This window comes from Monodelphis domestica, chromosome 3 (genome assembly GCF_027887165.1).
Source record: "Monodelphis domestica isolate mMonDom1 chromosome 3, mMonDom1.pri, whole genome shotgun sequence".
Taxonomy (NCBI): domain Eukaryota; kingdom Metazoa; phylum Chordata; class Mammalia; order Didelphimorphia; family Didelphidae; genus Monodelphis; species Monodelphis domestica.
Window position 1 is genome coordinate 175,804,057 of NC_077229.1, and position 13,468 is coordinate 175,817,524.

Below are 13,468 nucleotides of genomic sequence, written 5' to 3' on the forward strand. Positions count from 1 at the left end.
TCAAAATCTAGCTTTAACTTTTTCAGAACTCTATGAAGCTTCTAAAAAGGTCCTGAACATTAGCCTACCATTGTTTAGTGTTGTGCCTAGCACTAAGGAATAAAATTGGGCCTATCTGGATATAAGAATGGTAACTTTGGGCCTCAAGAGTCATGTCAGATGACCTCTGAGGTCCTTTCCACCTCTAAATTATGATCCTATTTGAAAGGCAGGCTCATGAAACAAAGATTAAACTTGTTCTGATTAGCTCCAAAGGCAAAATCAGGAGCAGTGAATAGAAACAAGGATGCAGATTTAGGATTGATATAAGAAAAAAAAAAATCCTAACAATTCAATCAGAGATATCCACAAGCTGAATGGTCTGTCTTGGGAGATGATTGCCTACTTACTGGAGTTTTCAAGCAATGGCTGGATAGCCACTTATCATATATGTTGAAGAAGGGATTCTTGTACAGTACCTTTAAATTCTGGAATTCTGTGATATTTATTATCTCATATAATAGTAATATAAATAATAACATATTTTGTTTTAGAAAGTACATTTTATTGTCATAATTTTATTTGCTTGGAGACAGTAAATCAATCTTCATCTTTTACTTCATTAAATGAAAAATTCCACATCAGTTTCTCATGACCTATTTTCCATTTCACTAATTTCTGTACTTCTGTTCATCTTGTCCAAAACCTTATTTAAGATGAGCCTGAAGAGTCAAGCACCATTGCATGCTAACTCCCCTTCACGTATGCCACATTACTATTAAAATCTGCCAGGATCTTAGGATCATGTGTCAAGGAGATGATGGAAGGAATTCTTCCTCTTCTATCCAAATATGCTTGATTTTGCTCCTTTGTGCTAGAAAAACACTAATGAATAACAGCATTGCACAGTATGGCACTCAGACCTCCTGGGGTCCATTGCCATTTTGGTGCTAAGCCAGTAGTAGACTGGCTTTTTTTATTTGGTATAGAATATTAAGCAGTCAAAAATAGAAATGAAAAAGACTGCACATTTTAAATACCCCTATCATTAAAAGCCCAAAGGCAAACCATTTAAAGGCTAAAGAATAATACAATTTCATGACAGAAATGCAAAAGTGACAAGCAATTCTGCATCCATACAAACAATTGAGTGAGAATGATATACTGAATTGTTCTAAATGACCAAAGCTGGATTTCTGATGTTAAGTACATGGATAGAAGGGACTGCATGTTATACTGAGAAGGCATCATTTCTTTATTTTATGTGCTATTTGGGAAGTCATACAAATGTGGCTTAGTTTTAAGATACTGGAACTGGAAAGATGAAGAAACAACTAATTAATATGTGAAAGTTCAGCAATTTAAGCACAAGAGTTAGCAAATTTTCCTACTACTTAAAAGTATAAAAAGTGCTAACTTTGATGTTACCAATATATGCTAGCATCCTATTCTATACCTACCTTTCTTTCTCTTCGCTCCTAAAGTTTCAGAAAGAATCAATTAAACTAACTTGGATTTACAAAATCACCATTTACTCATTGTTCAACCCCCTGAAATCCAAACTGATCTCTACCAGAATTGTTTTCTTTAATCAACAAAGCCAATAGTTTTTTGCCCTATATTTATCATTTGTGGCCCATCTCTTCAAAAATATTCTTTTCTTTAGTTACTGTGACATTACACTCTCATATTTGTCCTTTTACCTCCTTTAAAAATTCTTTTGTCTGTTTTTTTGATAGTCCCTCACTGTCCTTTTACTCTTATAAGAGGGTTTTCCCAATGTTCTGTTCCTTGGTCACCTTCTCTTCTCACCATGCTTGTTCCCTTGATAATCATATTCATAATTATACCCACAATTGTCACCTCTATGCAAAAGATTCTCTAACTTCTCCCTTAGAAATCCAGTTCCTTATTTCCTACTTCCTGCTAGCACTTCAAACTCAATAGGTTCTCAACTAAATTTCTTAATTCTCCTACTTTTCCACAATTCCCCCAAACTAGCCTAACTAGTTTGCCTACTAATAGCACCACTGACCTCCTAGTAAAGCTCAGAATCATGGAGAGAACTTTAATTTTTCTTTTTTTTTCTCTCATTTTCTTTCTTTCTTTAAAAAAAAAACAAAAAAACCCTTACCTTCCATCTTAGAATCAATTCTATGCATTGGTTCCAAGGCAGAAAAGCGGTTAGGACCAGGCAATGGGGGTTAAATGGTTTGCTCAGGGTCACATAGCTAGGAAGTGTCTAAGGCCAAATTTGAACCTAGGACCTCCCATCTCTAGGCCTGGCTCTTGCTCTCAATCTACTGAGCTACCCAGCTGCCCTAAAAGCTTTAATTTTTCAACTACCTCAATGGAAACATTCAATTAGTTCCCAAAATCTAATGATTTTGCTTGGGTGATATCTATCAGCCTCTAGCCTCTTGTCTTCAATCCCACTGTAAACACTCTAGTTGAAGTTCTTATCTTTTTTTGGCCCAGATGATTATAAAAACTTCTACCTGGTCTTAGTCCCTCCAGTCTATCCCCTCTCCAATCCATCACACAGCTGCCCAAGTGCTGCAGTTTTCCATAGCAAGTGAAATACAAACTCTAGATCTACATACTTAAAGCACTCCATAATTTAATTCCAACCTACCTTTCTAAATTTACCTAATAATTCTCTGCTTCACTTACTGTATGTTTCAGCTAAACTGCAATACTATCCATTTCCCATTCTTCTCAGGCCCTCTCCCAATTCTCATCTCTCAGCCTATGTTTAGGTTGTCCATCTGACTGGACATTCCATCATTTTCTATTGAAGTCCTTCACTTCTTTCAAGGTCCAACTCAGGAATTATCCCTTCTATGAATCTTCTCCTGTCTTCCCATATTCTAATCCTATAGTCTCTCAGGTGAAAATGATCTTTCCTTCCATAAATTCCTCATAGCATTTTGCCTAGTGCCTGTCCATTATACTTATTTTATCCCTTCTAATATGCAAGTTACACTAATGTACCTTTCCTCTGTATTGTAGTGTAGGCTCCTTTAAATCAGGCTTGGTATCATTTTATCTCTGTATATCTACACCAGCGGTGTTTTGCTCATAGAGGAGCTTAATAACTGGTTGTGGAATTGAAATGAACCACTTACCATGATATCAGCTTCTCGTGTGGCATAACGAAGGTTTGGGTCTAGCCAGTACATCACAGCTTTTACCTGCTCAAAGTTCAGGAAAAGAAGAAATACCAGAAACAGGAAATAGAGCACACTGAGACCTGAGGAAGACAAAAATACATTTAGGTAATCTCGAGATACTCTGTATATATCTATATTGGTTCTATAAAATAAAGAGTAGTTCAGAGCTAATAAACATGTATACACATTGCTTTCTGACATGTTGCTTAAATTCTAAAGATTAAAAAAAAATTAATTCATATGATGGTTCTTTAAGACTATGAATAAAATTGGAAACTTTTCTAATCAAAATGCTGCTAGTCATAATATATGTTATTGTCCCAACATTATGTTATCTGTCCTTTTTAACAAAAAGTATCCTACTGATATATATTGTTTTAACATCAACTACATTTCCCATTTTATTTCCACTGCCTCTTCTCTTTGATTGACAACGTTCTTTAGGGATATCTATATTAAACTGCTTAACTACAAACATATCACAAGCTTGTGAATTCTGTAAGATTCTTCAATGTGTTAAAAGTCTATATTAAACAAGAGTAATTATTTAAAGATTAGCAGATGAGTAGCTGTTTGTTTTAGAGAGAAAGGTGATTCTAGCTGCCTAATCAAAATAAATATAATTGGTGATAATAAGGAAAATTCAAAGGTACTTTTCTGAGTAAATACTTTATAGCAAAAAGTTATATTAAAAAATGTAAAACAACTCATAAATAGGAAGAGTCAGGGAGCCTGAATCTTCAGAGGAAACCCTGAAAAAACTCTGGCCCATAGTTCTAGTTCTCTAAGATTTCTTTTTCAATTAACATTAATTAAGATTAGTTTCATATTAATATAGAAACAGGAGCTAATGGTCAGAATTACTGAATTACCAACACTTTACAATGTGTAGATTTTGCTATGTCTGTTATTGTGATACAGTACTGCTATCTCAGTCTTGAAGACTGATTAAGGATATAAAATGTATACCTTAAAGACTCATTACCCATTTTTGTCTCCTTATGCTTTGTCTCCATATATATGTACAATTATTGTTATTTTTAGTCAAAAGCAACACATTATTCTGATTATTTTATTTATCTTCAAAAATTTCTGCCAGGAGACAGGAATGCTTGATCAAAATAGGACCAAGTAACTAGACAGGCAGTAATCAAATTAATGAAAGATAAACTACATTAATCTACTATTTAATATTTTCAAATAAATAAAAATAAGTCCTCGAGTCTTTATTTTTTTCCCTTCAAGCAAGAAAAGTTTTGAAAAATATTTTTGGTAAAAATACAAGCTCCAAGAAAAAAAAAATAGACTAGACTACCCCCCCCCCCAAAACTAAAGATTACAGTCATTTTTTCTTAAATGGATGGCAGCCATCTGACAAACAAAAAACAAAACAAACAATAAATCCCCCAACCATGGCCAATGCCAAGATTTCCATCACTGCCCTTTCTCTGGTATCAACTATAATAAAAACAGTGCTTACAACGGCACTTGAGCACAGCAATGTAAGTAACCTTGGATCACACAACCTGATCCAAATTTGGCTCCCTGCTCTTCTCCCATAGAGCAACTCTACAGGAGGGAATATCTGTGACTAGAATAAAATCTTTTATGAGCCATTATCATGTTGTGTACTCGAGTCTTCAGGCCATCTCAGGGGAGTCTAGGAAAACAGTGTAGGAATCACAGATTCAGACATGGAAGGAGCTCAGAGTCTAATGATTCCCCAGCTCTTGGGTGGGGTCATATATTCTTTTTAACTTTATACCAATATTGACTCCTATGCCAGCAGTTTTCAGTAAAATATTCTAAATCTTAAAAAGAAAAGAAACCCCTAGCTGGCTTGCTGTGATGATCCTTATAAATTAATGGCTGAATGGTAAAAATGGAGATTCTCTAGAGAAATAGGCAGGAAACAAAGATTAATTTGCTCATTATGCTAAATGGATCAGCTGTGGTGAGAAAAATTAATAAGCATCCAATCCAAGTTCACAGTAATTTATAACCTCAAGTGGCTTTATTAGGTCTATGACAAGAAGTAGAGGAAAATTACCAAAGTAAGTTAAGTGACTTCTTTAAATTTTTTGAGTATAGAGGAGGAAACAAAAACCAAAATTTTAATCTTTCTGGCTTCTTGATTTTCTCCTTTCCTCACTTTCTTTTACCTGTTTCTTTACCCCCCCTCGCCTAAATAAAATAAATTATTCTTTACTTGGTGGCCCTTGTAGATAGGCAGTGGGAGAATATAAAGGGTTTTAAGGTCTATTTTTCTATCAGTTATAGCTATGATTTTGTGATATTAATTTAAATATCTGAACCAGAAAACTCAAATTCAGAAAACCTGAAATAATATTTATATGAGATGACTACTATTAAACAGGAGAAACTGAAACCTTCATGATACACTATACAAAGTCTATGCTGTTAGTATAAACTTTAATATATGGAGAGGTCAGTTAAGAATGAGCTTGGATCAAAGACAGAAATCAATAGGGCATCTTTCCATTGTCTCCTTTTGACTCTGTGCTATGGAAAAAATAATGTATTATCACAGACTAATTCTGATCTACTACCATAAATTTAGGCTACTGTAGGTTTTCTGCCTTAGTTGTCTTCTACGATCCCTGCTATTCTTCTAGTCATTACTTTTAGGAAAAAGCAACCAGTGATTTCCTTTATTAATTCTTAAATGCTTTGAGAATAGGGTATATGAATCTTAAAGGTACACATGTAGCTCTTGAGACAGGTATAGTAACAGGAAATGCTTCCATAATTAGAATGTGATATGTATTAACAGTAGCACCAGAGTTAACCATGGAGATTAAAGGTTTCGCTTAAGGCTCTGGAATTATTAGTACGTTAACAACTAAGTTCAATAATTTTGATAGAAAATTAAGAATGATATACTAATGTAAAGAACAACAACAAATGTACATGCAAATGCATGTATATATTAATTCTTAGACTCACCAAAAACCATTCTCCATAAAGCAGGATGTGGTCGAGTAAAAGGACCTGTGGTGAAGATCATAAAAAAGAACATAAACAAATTGTAAGTGAAGAAGGGAAACTGTGTTAGAACTGGTTCATATGTGAATTTTAAAGACATTAAACTTTTTAATCCTTAAAGGAAAAATACCAACACAGAAAATCTTTTCATTGATATTTTTGAGTGAAAGATTATATTTTAAAATTTAGCCTAAAATAACACATTAATCTTAACAATCATCTTCAGGAATCTCGAACTTAATAAAAGGTCAGGTTCCATAAATAGGTCATTTGGAAGTCAGAATGAGTTTTTTCAAAGCAAGAATGGTTGTAAGATATACAGGAAAGATGATAAAGGAAGAGAAGTAGAAGATAAAACTCTTCTATTGATATTTTTGCATGTAAACTTTTAAGAACCAGGAAAATAATACATATAATTAGCATGTAGCAATGTAAATGAAAAGAACAAAACTGAGTGCTGTGAAACTGTAAAGGCCAAGAAGTTCATTCTCTACAGAAATGAAGATGTACAGGAGTAGAACACTGTATATGTCAGATTTTTTTGATATGGTGAATTGTTTGTTTTTGGCTCTTTGAGTAATGAAGGAGTTCAGATATACCATATTACAAAAACAAAAAATCACAACAGAAATTTATTTCCAAAAAAGAATAATTGATATCAGAGATAAATGAGAAAAGGGTAAGAAAACACCTCTCCTTCGATGGTTATATTACCTGGTCTAGACAAACTTAAACCCAAGAAAATAAAATGTGTCGTTGTAGCTGCTGAACCACCATGTAAGATCTTTGAGGAATTGTGGCTACAAGTAAAGCACCAAGGATTTGGAGATTGGCATGTTGTTTTAATTTTCAAAAGGAAGAAAAAGAAAATATTTAAAACTTTAGGTTTGTGAATTTGCCTCTGATCCCTTGAAGAATTCTAGAATGATTAAAGGAAATCTTTGAAAACACTTAGAAAGTAAAGAAGCAACCACAAGGTAGCACTATTCCTGAAGAACCAGGAATCTGCTGGTTTAATCTGATGCTTTTCTGATTAATTAGATGATTTAATCCAATTTATGCCAATTTAATCTGATTTTTTTCTGATAGGCTAATTAGATGAGTAGGATCATTTAATGATATGGACAAAACATGCCTGGTTCAAAGCAAGGCAGGTAATACAAAGTATCTCTTGATATTCTTGTGATGAGTTGGAGAGAGATGATTTACATAGAGAATAGTATAGTCAGGAGATTCAAAAGAGTGATTAATGAACTGATAAGAGTAGAAGATTTCTAGTAGAGGACCTAGGAGTGATAGCTAACTAGATGACAGAACTGAGGGATAAAAAGATTATGACAGTTTGAAGTACTGGGCCAAAGCTAACAAGATAAATGGGGATAATACCTTTGTGTTTAAAAACCCAATAATTTGCTTATATGTTTGTTTTTTTCTGGTGTTCACCAAATTAAGAATGAAAAAGATGTCCCCCCCCCCCATTCTTTAATCAATTAAATACACACACTATAAGAGACCTTTTTCCAAGCAGTCTTTACTCTCTCCTTGAGAGATAATAATTCTGTTTTATCTGAAGGAATGGAAGTGAGGAGGAAGAAATATGAAGCATTATGTATAAAAATAAGAAGTCTGAGCTGAAATCATACCTATCCTTTGGGGGATAAATTTAGGAGTGAATGGTGGAGTAGCCCTTTGAAATACTGCCCTGAATACCAGTTCTTTAAAAATACCTCATATCTCTATATATTGCAGATGCTCAAGATTCATCTGAGTTAACTATTCTTTGAGATTGAAAATACTCCCAGCAAGGGTTATTTGTACTAAAGTATCATAAGCTATAGTTCAAACAATATCCAAGAGAAATTAAATTCAGTAAAATTTTGACTTAAGAGAAGGAGAAAAATTGGGAAATATATAAATGTCTCCATCAGCATACCAGATGTCTCACTACCATACATTTTGATTCACCCAAATTCTCCCTTTCCCTTTAATTCCATGGGTATCAATGTAGGCTTCTCCTGTCAAAAATCCATCCCTTTTCATTCTGAATTTAATGAACACCAAGTAAAATGAATATTTCCATATACAATGAAGAATAGAGTGAAACCAAGAATCTCTTTCATATAGTTTTCTTTTAAAGTATATAATAAAATTAACACGGATCAAAATTATCTTGTTTGCTTAAAATTCCTTCTGGACTTCCTTCTAGTCTTAACTCATATTTTTTGTTTGTTTGCTGGAGGGTAGAGAGGTAACTCTATCTCCTCTCCTCTTTTTCTTTCCATCTGTCTTCACCATAAGAAAAACAAAACCTGGAGCAAATAAACAGAGAACAAAACAAATTCCCAATGGGGTCATTCAAAAATATGTCTCATTTTTTATCTTTTGTCTATCACTTCTCTGACAGGTAGAGGGTAGCACGCTTCTGGAGTCATTGTTCACTGCCTGAATTAGAATTCTTAATTCTTTTAAAGTGGTCTTTACAGTGCACTTGTTCATTTCCCTCTGTATTGATTCATTTAAAGGCTTCTCAGGTTTCCCCAAAACTCTCCATTTTCATTTCTTTTTTTTTTAAGATTAAAAAAAAAACATAAGGTTTACCTTCCAAATTGGAATCAATATTGAGTAATTAATTGTTTCCAAGGCAAAAGGGCAATAAAGGGTAGGCAATGAGGAGGTAAGTGATTTGCTCAGGGTCACACAGCTAGGAATTATCTGAGGCCAGATTTGAACCTAGGCTCTCCTGTCACTGGATCTGGCTTTCAATTCCCTGAGACACTGCTGCTCCTCTTCCCTACCCCCAATTTTGTAATTTCTTAGAATAATGTTTCATTAGAGGAAGAGAAGGGAAAGCAAATAAGCACTTACAAGTACCTACTATATACAAGCTAGGTACTATGCTAAACACTTTTGCAAATATTATTCCATTAGATCCTCACAACAATCCTGTGAGATAGGAGTTATTATCTCCATTTTACAGTTGAGGAAACTGAGGCAAACAAAGATTAAGTAATGAGCCCAGGATCATAAAGCTAGTAAATGTCTTGAAGCCATGTAAACCCAAATCTTCTACCTGCAAACCAAGTACTCTATCTATTGTGCCACCAGCACAATACCATGTTTTGTTTGGCTATCCATAGTTTCCATTTTTTTGCTAACATTTTTGGTCACAGCTTTCTAGAGTGACTAAATACATTTTAAAAACTCCTCCAATGGTGTATTGGTGTAGCAATTCTCCCCATAAGCCTCAATGTTTGCCATTTTCCTTTTTTTTTGGTGACCTCTTCCAATATGATTGGTGGATTTGATTCTTTTGATTTGCATTTCTCTAATTGTTAATGATTAGAACTCTTTTTTATATGGCTGCTGATAGTTTAGATTTTTTCTTGTGAAAATTACTTGTTTATATGCTTTGACCATTTATTATTTATAGAATGGCTTTTGCTTTTATAGTTTTATCAATTCTTTATATATAATGAAAATGAGAATTTTATTAGAGAAACTTGGGATAAAAATTTTTTCCCCAATTAACCATTTCCCTTCTAACTTTATTTTTTCTTTTACTAATCTTTTCCTTCAACTAGTGCTTCTGCTAGTATTTAAGTTAGTGATGTAGCTTTTTTTAAAATATGGTTATTGATTGCTTGGATTATTTTCCTTTAAAAACTGTGTTCATATTTCAAAATAATTTATCTATTTTGGAGTAACTCTTATAAATCTGATTTCACATTTACATATGCACATGTATATTATATGTGTACATGTTATAGACATGCATGTATGTGTTACATAAAGGATTCATATTTATACGAGTGAAAGCCATTTCACAATAAACAAATAAATATATGGACAGGAAACCTTTATAAGAAACACTTGCTGCAAAGGTTTAGCTTAGCTACTTATATTCATTCTATTAAATTATATAAGATTTATTTGTCCAAAAATTTTTAATTTTTTAAACTGTTTTTCGTCATGAATCCTAAGATCCAAAAGATGATTCCTTCTTTGTTCCTCTAATTTGTATAAGATGTAAGTAACTCTTTATAGCTAAGTCATGCATCTATTCAGAGCTTGTCTTGATATATGGCATGAGATGTTGATATAAACCTAATTACTGCCAAACTGTTGACCAATTGCAATGAGTTTTAATATGTACAATGAAAGAGCTCATCCATAATGATGGGAATGACATGTCCAAAGTAATGAAATTAGGATATGTATTTAGGTCTTTGATTACAAAAATACTATTCTTTTCCACTAAATCATAAATAGATCTCCTCACTATTATTACCCTCTTCTAGATATTCTCCTCGTCAATAGCTGTTCTAAAATGTGTGATCCAGAACTGAACATGATTTTCCCAATAGAGTTGACCAGTGTAAAAAATAGACTCGAATACAGGACTACAATCCCCACGGGCCTTTGCTCCACTTCCCCAGAATGCCTTGTAATCTCACCTGGGCTGAGATCGAGAAGGTATTTAAGCTGATTCAAAGGCTTTTGAGGCTCTCTCTCTTGGCTCTTTTTGGATTTCCGTTTTGGAGCAGGCGCGTCTCTTGCGTGATGTGAGGTTATTTTGTCTAGGCCTCTGGCCTAGGCACATGTTTCTTACTTGTATATTCTTTAATCTTTAACCTTTAATAAACCTCTAAAAAATATAATACTTCTTGCAGAGAGAAACTAATTTCTACCTGCCTCAGATGCCTCAGTCTCCCCATATTCCCTAAATTTTAATCTTTACACCAGCTGAGAGTAAAGAGTATAGTATAATGATCAACTTTCTCATTTCACTAATTTATCAAGATACCATATAACATTAAAGTTGAACAAGACCTCTAGTCCAATCTTCTTATTCTAAACAAGGATGACGAGAGGCCTAGAGAAATGAAATGTCTTACTAAAGCAATAACTAGTGATAGAACTAGGATTTAAATCCAGGTATCTTGATTCCCATTGTAGAGCCCTTTCCTTATATATACTTCCAAGTCTTAGGACCCAACTTTAAAATTAGGAAGGCTTGTGCTCAAAGTCTGCCTCTTAAGCTTATTTAGCTATATGACCATAGGCAATTCCCTCATCTAGATAATAAGGATAGTACCAATAATAGAGTTGTTATGGAAGCCAAATGGCAGTATTTTGCAAAACTAAAGGCATTAGAAATGTCAGTTCTTGTTACTCTAATAAATCACTACTTACATAACTATAGTGTGTTACTTCACCTTTCTGAGAGTTAATCTACTCATTTGTACAATGTGGGGGTGAGAATGAGGGAGAAATAAATGACCTTTCACTGTCTGGAGTCTCTCACTTCTCCATTCCCTCATCCTTCAGGCCCTTTGTTTCTTTAAAATGAATGTCATGATCTCTACGTTTCTTTTCATTTCCAATATGCTGATAAAATTAAATATTTTTATTGTGTTCTTGAGTATACTTTTAAAACTATGTCTCAGAAGCTCCATCTTAGTTGGGATGAAAAGTGAACTGAATGTTATATTTAATCTCTTTTGAAACAGACAAACAGGAGATTCCACAGCTTAAATAGAAATTTTAAAATTCATTTAAAGATTAGAGGGGCTGATAAGAAGGCTTCCTTGGGGAACACAGGAAATACCCATCAGAAATCAAACAAAATTATCACAAGCTGCTTAAAGTCATGTGGATTTATTACCCAAACAGTCTTCCTCTAGTAAGTTATGGAAACCATATGTTCCTGAAAACTTACGTTCTTGCTATAAGATTCCCTTGAGGGAGATAATTGATGGACTACAACAAATATATATAGTAAAACCATAACTTTTTAGAATAGAACCACCCTTCCAGACCATTTAGGCCAAAAAAATCCCTCTAAGCAACAAATCTTTTGTGGTCAACCTCCTGTGCATAGCTGATTTCATGAATGAAAATAAAGTGCTTTAACTAGTTTTTCACAAAAAGGTCATCTTTGCTTCTTAAGAAAATGACAAATAACAGCAGGGACATTTCAAGAAGACAAATAGAAGAAAGATGGAAGAGAATAGCAGAGGGGAGAGAGAGAGAGAGAGAGAGAGAGAGAGAGAGAGAGAGAGAGAGAGAGTTACAGGAAGAAGTAAGTGATTAAAATACAAGCCATGTTTTCAATAAAGCACTTTCAGGACTATGGCTGAAGCTAGGATTCATTCAGCTTTAATCTTCACATTTATCTACATCTACATGTCCAGTGATACTAGTATCATATCAAGAGAATGAACCCTAGGAGCAGCTGGGTGGCTCAGTGGATTGAAAGCCAGGCCTAGAGACTGGAAGTCTTGGGTTCAAATCTGAATTCACATACTTCCTAGCTGTGTGACCCTGGGCAAGTCACCCCATTGCCTAGTCCTTACCATTCTTCTGCCTTAGAATCAATACAATGTATTGATTCTAAGACAGAAGAGAATGAACCCTGATCATCAATTAAAAAAGATTAATGTTTAGTGTGCTCTGTTTAAGAAGGTAGAAAAGTATGGTGGTACTCTTTCTAAAGATTTACATTTTAAAAATACAAACAAATAAAAGAAAAAAGTATCTGAATTTAAAGGGTCAGCTTTCAACTACATGAAAAACTTCTGTCTAGGTGAAGGCATAGCTGATACAAGTGCTTATCAAATCTGCAGTTGATATGAATTTGGGAGAACTAACTAAAATATTTAGACAGTATTGTTAGGATCCAAAAAGATCTAACACTATGAGCTGACACTAATAAGAAAAATTTTAATAGCGATAAATGTAAAGTTCTACATATAGGTTCAATAAACAAGTGGACATGTATTAGATAATGGAGGTATTGCTAGATGAATAAAAAATATAAGATTTCAGTAGACTTCAAGTTCAGTCTAATCTAAAGATATATTAATAGAAGCATAATGTCCAGAATGAGGGAGAAGACCAATCAACAGAAAAGGGAAGACTTATGAGAGGAAGTAACTGTTTTCAAGTAGTTAAGGATTGTCATATAGAAGGATTACATTTGTCCTACCGGGGTAGACTAGGAGCTCCCTATCCCTCCTGGTCTTCATATTGTCTTTTTGTGACAAATCTCAATCCTTTTACCCTTAAGGCTCTCTTAGATGTTAAGAGACCAGGTTAAGATTCTCAATATCAATCCCCTTATTGTATAGATGAAGACCCTGAGGTATCAGTGACTGTTCCAGGGTCACACTGCTAGTTAAGAGGCAGAGTGAGGACTAGAATCCAGATAAGTCTTGACAGAATAGAACTACACTCAAATCCTGTAGGCCAAACAAACTCTAATACCTTTCAACAGTAAGTCCTCTATAGCCAAGAAATGACTTGTGCTA

General features: G+C 34.0%; 1 protein-coding gene across 1 annotated transcript in view; it reads right to left on the reverse strand.

Annotated features, from left to right (window-relative positions):
- Positions 1–13,468, reverse strand: part of PTDSS1 (phosphatidylserine synthase 1) — a 65,537-nt gene that overhangs the window by 41,432 nt on the left and 10,637 nt on the right. The window contains exons 3-4 of the mRNA XM_001368985.4: positions 6,120–6,164; positions 3,108–3,232 (exon numbers count right to left, since the gene is read on the reverse strand). Of these exons, the coding sequence (XP_001369022.1) occupies positions 3,108–3,232; positions 6,120–6,164 (170 nt within the window). The remainder of the gene's footprint in view (positions 1–3,107; positions 3,233–6,119; positions 6,165–13,468) is intronic.